At 33.8% G+C, this 12,256-nt stretch overlaps 1 protein-coding gene across 2 annotated transcripts; it reads left to right on the forward strand.

Annotated features, from left to right (window-relative positions):
* Positions 1–1,064: 1,064 nt before the first annotated feature.
* LOC148620099 (uncharacterized) lies at positions 1,065–11,871 on the forward strand. 2 transcript variants are annotated; one of them, XM_088580680.1, is made up of 11 exons: positions 1,065–1,300; positions 2,251–2,832; positions 3,500–3,568; positions 4,491–4,655; positions 5,509–5,590; positions 6,724–6,908; positions 7,397–7,579; positions 8,083–8,207; positions 9,037–9,214; positions 9,732–9,899; positions 11,700–11,871. In XM_088580680.1, exons 1-11 carry the CDS (start codon positions 1,237–1,239, stop codon positions 11,795–11,797), a joined length of 1,899 nt encoding a protein of 632 aa, XP_088436806.1. In that variant the 5' UTR covers positions 1,065–1,236; the 3' UTR covers positions 11,798–11,871. The 2 variants fall into 2 exon arrangements, with proteins under 2 accessions (XP_088436806.1, XP_088436807.1); XM_088580681.1 differs by having other exon boundaries at positions 1,065–1,294.
* Positions 11,872–12,256: the final 385 nt, after the last annotated feature.

The following is a 12,256-nucleotide window of genomic DNA, read 5'->3' on the forward strand; positions in this document are numbered from 1 at the left end:
CTTCTATCGAATACCACAGCGGGGTTCTTTAAAGTGCGAAGAACGTGGCATCTTTTTCATCACTGTGCACCACTATGGTTTGTGGTCAGGTTTTCGGTATTATAGCCTTCCAACCCCAACATGTATTACGCCAGGGGTACCCAATTCCACCACCTAGGGCACACATCCCATTTGCTCTGTCGGCAGAGCGCCTAGCCTCCGGCTAGTTAACTAAGCAATATTTAGTCGCCTTTTACGATAACCTTAGCGCTGCTGCTGGCCTATTCCGTTGACACCCGGACCTGCACGGGGCTCATCACGAATGATGTATTCACCTGTACCATGGGAACCAATTTATACACCGGGTGTGACAATGTAGTTTACCTTTTTCTCTTTCGTCTACTCCGGACGTGATATTCATGAGCAACTCGGTGGGTGTTTTTAGAAAAGGAGAAGATGCTTAAATTACCCTACCGTTGCATCCGATCCATGCTCCCAGTTTTTAGTGGAGTCTGGGTTACTCATTTACTTAACATGGTATATAACAAAATAGTTTTGCATTATGAACAAAGTCATAATTATGAGTACAAAAAACCCGAATCTCCGTCATAAACAAAGTCTATAGCTAGACACTACATTGATTTAACATCATAAAAATTCGTACATCGGACAAAGTAATTTGATGGGTCATTTTACGCGTTATAGCTTCATAGTGATAAGTTCGTTATGCATTGTCGCGATTCTAATTAAAATGTCATAAAACAGTTGCAGCGTTAATAAAACAATTAAAGTACTGCTCCGTTTAATAATCGTGGAGGGTTTTTGATTGTTATAAAATTTAGACTATCTATATTATATGAGATACATGTACGCTCGAACAAGAAAAGGTGAACATTTATGCAAATCTTACAAATGCATTTATCTTAAAAACAAAATATGTTTTATTTTTACAGATTGTTGCTTTCTGCGTAGACAACAATCGACAATAACTTTTCATGATCTCTATAAAGACCGATTACTGTTTTATATTTTAACTTTAAACCATGACTCCATACATGTCAAATCGTTAAGTTATTACGTCCAACTTCAACCAGTACAAAATTAGTCACAGTTCTATTATTTAGATTTGACCAGGCACTAAAATATCATTATCATGTTTATTTCAACGTACCCTTCCTCTTACAGTTCGATTGGTTATGATTTAGAGCTTTCTACCTGAACCAAACATCAACAATTCTGTGGATTGGATTTTTACAGATGGAATATTTATTACGTTACATTGTTCTCCTCCTCTGTCATGCTGAAATTTTTTACTGTACGGGTATGCAGAATCGAAAATTTAATATTTTATTCATTCGATTTTTTTCTCATTATTTTGTTAATTGATTGTGTTTTCAACGAATTTCTGATATTAAATTATGAATATTAATTACCTAATTAAATTGTATGTCAGTTGCTTTGTAAACTTGAAATCAATATGTTTTGCGGGTTGTTAGAATACCTCAACTATAATTTAAAACTTTATTGATCTATTCCGCATTTCATTATATGTTATTTTTATCAAGGATGGTGAGTTTGTGTATTGTTTTCAGTTTTTAGTATGGAATAACATAAAATAACGAAGCAAATTTTCGTCGTTCCCTCCGCGGGACTCGAACTCATACCGCTGTGACATCTATGGCAACACCGCCTGCACTAAGTCCAGCGCCCTAGAACACTCGGCCAGCTAAGCTATATAAAAATATAGCATTCGCTGGCCGGGTGATTCTTCCTCGTAGGATTAATCTAGGGCTGTAACTTAGTAACTGTAACTATATTTTTATCTGGCCGAGTGGTCTAGGGCGCTGGACTTAGTGCAGGCGGTGTTGCCATAGATGTCACAGCGGTATGAGTTCGAGTCCCGCGGAGGGAAAAACAAAAATTTGCTTCGCAAATTTGACAGTTCTAACATCGTTGGGAATTTTTCAGACCCTTCTATAAGTTTACGTTATCTTCCCTATATCAAATTGATCCGATGGAGCAGTGTAGAGAATAGAGTCGTCACATTCTGAGACGTTATATATATATATATATATATATATATATATATATACCTGAATAAAAACACATGTAAACAATACATTTTTTATTGTTGTAACACCTTCTTCTATTTTTTTTTCTATTGTTTGTGTATGTTTTGTTTTGCATGTTTTTTCTTTTTTTTTTGCGATGACCTTAATAGAATAAAGGAACGATGTACTCATCTGTTTCATGTATATAAATATCTTTCAGAGAGATGTGCCCCAATTCGTTATGACATTGCATTTTACTTCAATCGCCATCGACAAACAGGGTCCTATACATATTATATCAGACAAAAAAGTTTTGCAGAGGTAATAATCGACAAATTTCCAGTAGGCTACATGCAGACTAGATTTGCTGCACATATATACGGGGGAACTCATTCTAGATTGTTCGACTTTAAAACCAAAACAACTAAAGATGCCGTAAAAGCAGGCTTTCCAGAAAATGCAGATAAAACAGGGAATTCCGAAACTAAAGAGAACATCAGAAAGATCTGGAATTCGATATTTCTCGAAAGAGAAGGAGACAGAAGCGATGTTCAAAATTACTGTTTCATGTTCGCTTCTGTTGAAACCAATCTGACGTACGAGTCCAAGGGAGAGAAACCAAGCTCCATAGATCTATGGATAATGGATGCTCAGGATTACTTTAATCCTGATGAATATTCTGATGATAGAATTGATGAGTTTGCTAATAAGTACAAAGTCATTTCGGACGTTTTTTCCACGACAGTATATAACGATATTGCTGCGGAATTTACTAGTAACTCGGCTTTTGATTGCAAGACAAGTAAATACATAATATGTAGAAACCTTTAATCAATCACTTTCAGCCATTCTTTACGTACAGGTGATTATTCCCTTAGATTGTTGCCTTTTCACAGTTTGATAATTTAGTATTATCCCCTTCACCTTCTTTCAGGTTACACAAATGTTTTATAATGCTTATCTTCCAAAAATGACCATATTACGAACTGTAACTGCGGCTTTTTTTTTTTTCAAAAGTACATTTTTTTCAGTTTTTCAAAATACAAAAAAAACTACATGTGTATTTAAAAAACGATTAATGTAGTAATTGCAATTCTTTTATATTTGTGTAAACAATCGATTAGTCAAGTTGAAATTCAATGGCATATTCAGAGAATCACCTACATGTAAGGGGTTCCACTAGGGGCACAAAGCAACCTTGTATCTCTCGCAGAGGTGGTTTTACGTCATCAGGTTCTGAGGCCCGCTCAGAGCAAAGTATACGATATTACTGATAGAGCCGATATCATAAAAAATTGTAATATTCTTTTTTATTTATAGTAACCTAGATAACGTATAAGTAAACGATACTTTAACTCCAAAGAGTGTTATCTTTTTACAGGTTATTGCATACATGCAGTAAAGAATTATTGCAAATTATGTGTTACTATTTTAGATCGCCACAAACTGCACTTTAAATGTCGTTGTAGTGTGCGGCGAGAACTTCTTTGCATATGACTACCCGTCAGAAATAACCAGCACTGCTGATACACAGCAAGGTACATTCCGGGGGTTAATGTTTGGATAACAAAATACATCGGCATCATGCAAGCAATGCTTTTCTATAATTATTTATCATTCTAATCATGAAATGCAAAGTAGGCTCATATTAATATTTTCTCCTAAAAATATAAATCTAAAACATAATAAAACGGTGTTTAATCAATGATTTAGGTCAAGTCCTATAATTAAAGGATACATGTACCAGGTGGTATCAAAAACGTATTCATCTCAATTGAAAACATGCAATGTTGTAGTAAGTGGAAATTAAGGAGGAAGACGTAAGGTATGGGACACAACTCTTACAAATCATTGGAACGTTTGTATTCTAGCTGTTTTTTTTTTTTATAAAAATCTCATGTAAGCATCTGATACTGTTCTGTTTTAGAATGAAAGTCTTGTGAAATTGAATATGACACAAACATATCACTGATTTCAAGAAATGTGTCCCCTACCTTAGGTCTAACCCCTCTACGTTGTCTGTGAACTGTATGTAACACTCGGACGTACAGTAAACGTACTCAGTTGTAAACGTACTCGGTTGTAAACGTACTCAGTTGGACTCGATAAGTACATGTAGGCCGACATTATGAAGATTGTGTAATTTAAAGATCAAATTAAATACATGTAAATGGAAAGAAATTTAAGATATAGGTTAACTTTTATGTTAATATTTACGATAATATCGTAATTAGTTCAATTCACTCAAAGCTTGGAGATGTTTCGCCGAAAAGTAATCAAGCCACCGTGACAGCCTTGTAATCATAAAGATTGATATTTTACATTTGCGGACTGTTCTCCATTTAAAGACTTACATGTAAAAAACACATATAAAACCAGTCCAATACTTCAATTAACACGTTATAGGGTGTATTTAATCTGGTGAAGTAACATAATTTTATTTCTGTTCGTTATCTTAAGGGGTCATGACTGTTTTGATGGATACAGCCTGGGATATATCCTGCTGTGCAGTGGTTAAACAGTGGAGTTTCTGGGTGAAAGCCAGTGGTTTATTAAATATTGGAGTTTTAAGACCTAACGGAACAAACTATTATGTTGTCGGTTTTAATGAAATCATCATACCTGGTAAGTAAATGCATAACTGCAACTCTACAATGGTATGAACTTTCCATTTATACATGTGCCATATACTATTCCCAATTCCACACTATCGAAACACCTCAGCCTTTCTAGTTACATGAAAGAAAACTTCGGAGGCACTTGGCGGATGGATGTGTTCGGAATTTGACCGATCCGATTCTAAAATTATAGTTAAACTGGTAGAATTTTTACCATATACTTTTTTTCTTAGCTCCTCGCTTAGCGCCAAAATTCTTCAAAGTTGGAAGAGATGTTCTTTATTTCTAGTGATATCCAACCAAAATTTATAGCGCCACCTGTTGGATAGAACTACTTTGATTTCGGATATGACTACAATGCTGGCGAATTTTTCAAGAAGAAATTCTTTCTGTCTAAGAGGTTATTTTAAGTGTATCGGAAATGGCCGAGTAGTTCCGATTGCATACCCAATAAAATCCCATGTCATTTTCTTTCAAAATAATTTTCATTATGGTATGAAAAAAAAATCATTTATTTTGATTGTGTAATTTGACTTTTTGCACCATCAGAATAAAGGAAAACGGACAATATTTCCCTTATCATGCTGGATCATTTTGTTGCAATTTCATTGAATGCACTGAAAATGAACATTTCAAGGGCAGATAACTATGTCAAAAAACCTAATTTTTCTAACATTCTATTGGAAAATTTCTGAGCAAAGCCAATAATGCAGATATTAAAAAATGACTTTTCAAACAGAGAAAGTATCTTTGAGTGATATTACATTGTCAGATCGGTGGTGTTTTGACATGCATGTTTCTGATTTTTCCCATTTTGCCTGATTCTTACACACACTTACACTTAAATGGCTTTCAAACAGATTCATCAATAAACAGAGAAGTTGTTTTTAAAAATGGAGAAGAAGAAAGGATTGCAATAAAGGATGGAGATAAGATAGCATGGTAAACATACACAACTGTACTGATTGGTCTTTGCATTTGCAAAACAAGAGCAAAGTCATTAATAAAACGAGCAAGCTAAAGATAACACGCAAACAGAAAATAAATCAAAGCAATATAGGTATAATTTGTTGTCAAGAACTTTCGTGTTATTACAGAAATCGGAGTTCAAGATACAAATTATTTCATTTGTAAATAAAAACGCAATACCGCATGGTCGCTAAAATTGTCGATTTTAAGGCAAACAGTTATAGGATGAATTTTTGTTTTTCTAATTGGGCGGATGCGTAGTGGTGTTCTGGTAATTAAACCACCACTAAATATCTTGCGAAATTTATTTTTGCGCTTTTAGCCTGACCGATAAAATACATGTAAGCCAAAATTAACATCACGCGAAAATAACCCGCAATACTTTATATGAAACGACACAACCATAAATATGAGTATAATTGATTAAGGTTAAATGCTTGTCTTTCAAACTTCGTAACTTACGGTTCTTAGCAAATTCTTGTATATATATATCCAGGAAATGTCTGTATTTTATTGCTATGTTTTCCGAAAAGTAGGAATTGGGCCATATGTATTTTGTTTGGTATTATTTGAATTGCAAGTAACGGTGAAAGCGCACTTGACGTCACCTACACATGCTCATGTGAAAGAAAGTTCCTACTTTTTCTTAAAGACATCGTTTTCGAAAAAAAACATAATTGAAATACTGTGAATGGGAAACACAAACGTGTGTCCCGATTTTGTTTTCTATTTTTCACAATAAAGTTGTATTTAAACTAGTATAAGACATCGACCTTTTTTATTAGCGAAGAGGGAGGGGTTGATTGGATCATTTTGAGAAAAAAATGTTCAAAATTTTAAGGAACAATTCTTATTTACTTATAAATTGCAAAAAAAAAAATAATAATAATAAAAACAAAGATTCTTTATTTTTCTCACTAACTTACAACAAAGATTTTCAAATAAAAACATTGATTTCAGTTGCTGATGAACAACACACACAACTTTTGCGCTTGCACGAACAAAATTCCTCTCCGAGATTAATTCCCAACCTCCCCCCTCCTCAGGATAAAAATTGATAGGTCCATAACTGCTGATCGGAACTTTGCTTTGCTTCATATTTTCAGGTATTCCTCTGGTCAAAATATCATTGCATACGAGAGCTGTTCGACGTCGGATCGGTCAGACTGCCCACAGAATACAAAACAGTTTTTTCCGGCCACTGAACCACAAGCAGGCGACAACATTGACTTATCAACAGCAAATACTATCACTAATAAGGCGTATTCCATCATGTTGACAACAACTGAGAGTATGTAGTATTGTAAAAAGGGATTAATTTTAGGACGTATGAAAATATTGTATGGTTCCATTGAACAGACAACAAGAAACAATATCCATAAAATAATCCTAAAAGATAATTAGTCTCGAAGTTTATTGAGTTGGGAACAATACTAAACACTTCCATCGTAATATAAAAAGCTTGGGATATGTCTGTATTATTTGGAAATGTTAAAAAGGATAAACACATGGACCAAGCTTGTTCATAAACACACATTTTGTGTCAAAGATAGACAACAGAAATGACGAAAAATGCACACAGAGACGAGAATCACGAATCTCACTAAGAAATAGGGGCTGGGGGATTTGCTCTGGAAGTTTCTGCTTATTGCAGCGGCTGTTTCAATTCATTTATTTCTTTTGATATAATATATATGTTCAGAAAAGAGATGAAAACAACACAGAAAGTCATAAGTCATAATATAATATATTTTAAATAAAATCTCTTAAAACTTAAAGATTCTGCCCAGACACTAACTTCCGGTGAGACAGAGACGGATTTGGAATGGAACACTGAGATTGGTACTACAGCTATCTTCCTTACTAATACGGATTTGGATGCTTTCGAGGAGTTTACATATACCATGACGGAAACCACATCTGCTGGTGCTACCTCTTATTTTGAGTTGAACATTCCAAAATGTATGTTTTTGATTTATTTAGTTTAAGACTTAAATGTTTTAAAAAGGTCAACAGGTAGATTAATATTATTTTAGTTTTCCTGGTAGTGGAGGTGCTGCCTAGACTTTTGCAACCATAAAACTGGCAAAATATCACAAATAATCGCAAACGGATAATAGGTTAAGCTTTGTTGTAGCTAACTGAACACGTACCTTTTATTTTTTTTTAATAGGACATAATGTATTGGCCATTTTCTTTGAACAGGTATAACGTCTTCAGGGGACAGTCGGAGACTGACCCCAGCTTACGATTTTTTCTGACCGTTTATGGACGGCATATAGTTTGCCTTATGCTTAATGTTGTGGAATTAATTTTACCCCTTTTGACACAATCCCCGTTTTCTCTTTCTTCTCTGTTGCTCGTATAAAATTGACAGGTTTTCCAACCTTGATGTATGTGCTTACAACATGTAGGGACATGTTTAAGGGGTTATTGTTTTAAATTAGAAGTTTGTTTTGTTACAGTAACAATTGACCTGAAAGCAAAGCTCCCACTGCAGGACAGTGGACCATATATTATAACTGTTACAAATGTGGATACATGTGAACATACTTCAAGTGTCACAGTTACTATAGGAACTTACAATGCCGTGAGTACCAGATAAGTCTGCATTTGTATCGATAAGCTCATAATCTTAAAAAATATTGAAGTCTAAGCATAGTTCATAAGATTTGTTTCTACATGTAGATTCCTCATGCACATTGAGAAACAAATAACTCGATGAGCATTGTAAGTTTGTGATTTTATTTTTTCCTTTTTTTTGCTATTGTCGTGCTTTTAAGTAGCTGTCTTTGTAAGAATCATGCAAAATCTGAAAAAAGTGATACACCCCAAAAAAGGCTACATTTTTTTATTTTTGTAATAAAGTTGTTTTATAGGTCTATACTATGAAATGTGTAATTATTCATTCAAATGTTCCTGCTCTTAGGAGATAAACAACATTGAATATCCAATAGATTCTATTGTATTTGAGTGTCATTCACAGAGTTATCTCCCTTAATTTTGAATTCTACAGTGCATTCTATACGTTCTTTATCTCCTATGAGCACAGGTTATATGAAAAAACCAAATGTTAACTTGGGTTTACTAAAGCATTTTAAACAAAATATCAAAAATAAAAATATGTAGGCCTTCCAACCATGTATCACATTTTGCATGATTCTTAGCTGGAGTGCTACTTAAAATAATCTTTTTTTTTTATTCGCTTATTCCAACTTGGTTTATATACTACTTTATGTCTAAAGGTTTGTTTTGTTTTTTGTTTTTTTTTTTTTGGCACGAGAACATGCTCAAATATCTTCCAGTATAACTTACCGTTCGGACTACAAATATATTTTCGATGAGGGAATAAAATGAAAAGTATTTCTAAAATTTAATGCATAAAATATAGAAGTCATATTTTAAACTTGTATATGCAGCCGCCAATTGTTACCAATTTACCATACATCTTAGAAATTATTGAGACTACAAGAGAAGCACTTCCGTTGTATCAAATCAACGTAATTGATGCGACAAATGACCCTATATGTTGTACGATGCCCTACTCGGTACCGGCCTCCTTCAACTTCGAATTAAAACAATTCAATAATTCAGAAGGTAAGTCCAATACAGGGGGCACTAACTTCCTGGAGTTAGAGGAAGAGTCAGGCGAAATGATAAATAAATGAAACAAATAGTTAAAGAACACTGTTAAAATGAGGTAAGTTTTTTTTCTGACAGTGTTTTCTCAATTGCCAGATTTTGATTAGGACTGGTACTTAATTTATAACAGTCATTCTGAGCCTAGACAAAATAAAAATGACTAAATATTTATATATGTCAGTGTTTCATATTTAAATGTGATTTTCTTTGATCTTAAGAACTGCAGTTATTTTAAATATTTAACTGCTTCTCAACATAATTGCAAATTCAGGACAATTCCAACCAAAACTAAACATTTAATGAAACTATTACACGCAATTAATCAATTCATCTTTGATTTCCGAATTATATACAGATAGAAAATCAGTAAAGTATGCAATCACGCAATACACAAAGCGAGGAATCTATATATATCTAAAATTCAATTATTCAATATTTGTCATTGCTCTATTCTTTGTTAATCATCGTCTAGGAGGTATAGATCTCTGGCTGTATACACGTGACAACCCTGTGTTTGAGTACAGTGATATTGACTCGTTTAGAGTTTTTGTCTGTTGTCAGGATGCTTATGGGTCATCATTCAGTTACCTCGTTCTGAGATTGATAGAAGTCAAACAGGAAACTCCATACGTACCTCCAGGTAAGGCACAACTGCACGTTATGAAAAGAGTATGGTTTCATTTTTTGTGAAAATGACAAATACAAGGACATACATAAAGTAGGCACACGATAGACAGGTATTTTTGACATGTACATGTAACAGAATATATCTTCCCCACATCGATTCCTCATTACATTTTTGCCAAAAAGGGACGAAATCCAGATAACTTTTCATTTTGGAGTTTCATATTGAAACGCAGGTCAAAAATTCGTGCAATCGCACAAGACAATAAATACATGTACATGAATGGAGTTGCTAGTTTGAAAACTATAGAATATTCCTTGAAAAGCGACTGCAATGCAATCATAAATTTGATAGTTTTAAAGAATTACTACATGTTAGTAGAGTAACCAACGTCTTATCTAGTTCTACTGCATAATGGTATTTGCACACGATGTAATTTTAGTTATACATGCATGTACTGTAATATTGTACATTCAAAAGTGTAGGGTACACATTTCCTCATATACATTTATTTGATGTCCGTATAAAGTTTTGGATCAAACCATGTCATAAATGTTGCATTTTAATATGACGTGCTTCAAAGTTCCTTAGACCACAGTAAAAAAAGTGATGAACACACGACCAACATTTCGTGCAACTCAGGCTGCGTCTGTTAAAAAAATGAAGAAAGTTATCTTTTTAGAATCGAAATAAATCACGTTTGTTTTCTCATTGTTTTACCACTGACTGGCAATTTATGTCGTTATTTAACCTTTATCGCTTGGAGTAAAACAACGCGATGTAAATGGCCCACTCGACATGGTAAAACAATGATAAAGTATACTGTCCGTGATTTATTTGTGAAATTAAAAATTGGATGTGTATGGAATTGTATTTTAAGTGTAGAAAAAAAAATGACAAAAAGAGTATGCATTGGTGATATAACACCCATTATGTAACTTTCGAGTTGAGGATGACTTAGTCTAAAATGTATGGTGCACCGGTTCGAATGACTACCTGTACGTACACTGAAGACGACTCCAGCATCTGCATAATCAAGTTGCAATAATTTACGTACGGTTCGACTAGTAATTGGGTTGTATAAATAAATAGCATAATTGAAAGTAAGATATGATATGATACAGGTGTATTATAACCTGTAAGAGGACGAAATTGAATACATACATAAAATGTAGATATTTATCTAAAAAAGAAATCATATTGCTATTTTCCTCCTCTTGTCGTTTTTTCTAAGCAATTTGATGGCTTTTCTTGACCCTTCTTTACACCTTTTGGCGATATTATTTATATTAGTGTTCGTATTTCGGACTTCCTGGCAAAAGCCACAAAGGCTTACTCTCACATCATGGAAACGAAAAAAGAATCAGAATTAAGGAGGTAGACCTAGGGTAAGGGACATAACTCATGAAGTCAGTGATATGTTTGTATCATATTCGATTTCACCAAAGCCTATCAAGCTTTCATTTGACACAGAATGAAATCAGTCTAAGTTACTTTGACACTTACATGACAGTGGTGTAAAAAGCTGAAAACAAACATTCCAATGATTTTTAAGAGTGATGTCCCTTACCCCAGGTCTACCTCCTTAAAATGTATAATAAACGCTTTTTAGTGTAGAAGAATTGAAAATACCAAAGTTTGTACATATATGAGATCTCCCACTGACGCGACTTTCTGTCAGACGTAAATCAGGCTCCCAGTGTTTTCAAGCTGCTATGGCTTTATTTCACATGAAAAACCGATATGGAGCCTTTGTCCTTTATTATAGTCAATAATGGAACTAAAATACCATTATTTTTCTGTTTCATTTTACAGATTGGTTCTACAGAGCCCTGATTCTGAGTCTAACTCCATTATCACTTATGACAGCAGTTGCTTGTATTGTCCTCCTGCTGACTGTTTTCTGGTTTTAAAAAGCACAAACATTGAACGATCAGTTTTGTTTGTCACCATACATGATATAAATAAAATTATAATATTTACAAAATAGGTTTACTGTTTATAATAAATGATATCATCAATACATGTATATAGGAACAAAATATGTAGCCTAGCAACTGTAGGCGACAAGAAGTTATTTTTAGATTTAAAGAGGTTATTTTTACTGGATTATTGAATATTTATTTCCCTATAAAACTCAATAACTGCTCAGTTATTGTGTAGTGGATGAATAAATGTACATAATGTTCCCGATAAGGGTACATTCCATTGGTCATGTTGGTATCATCGTACAATCATTTAGATGTTGATAAAAGGGCAACATGTATTACACGTGAAAAGTTTTGATTGGTACGAAGCAATCAAGTGATCTGAAGTTCTCACTGCGTCAGCGAAATACTCAATTCAAAGTCTGTAAAATCGTTTTGAAGTGA

This window comes from Perna viridis, chromosome 4 (assembly GCF_037379345.1).
Source record: "Perna viridis isolate PV_CMFRI_1.1 ecotype Kerala chromosome 4, ASM3737934v1, whole genome shotgun sequence".
Taxonomy (NCBI): domain Eukaryota; kingdom Metazoa; phylum Mollusca; class Bivalvia; order Mytilida; family Mytilidae; genus Perna; species Perna viridis.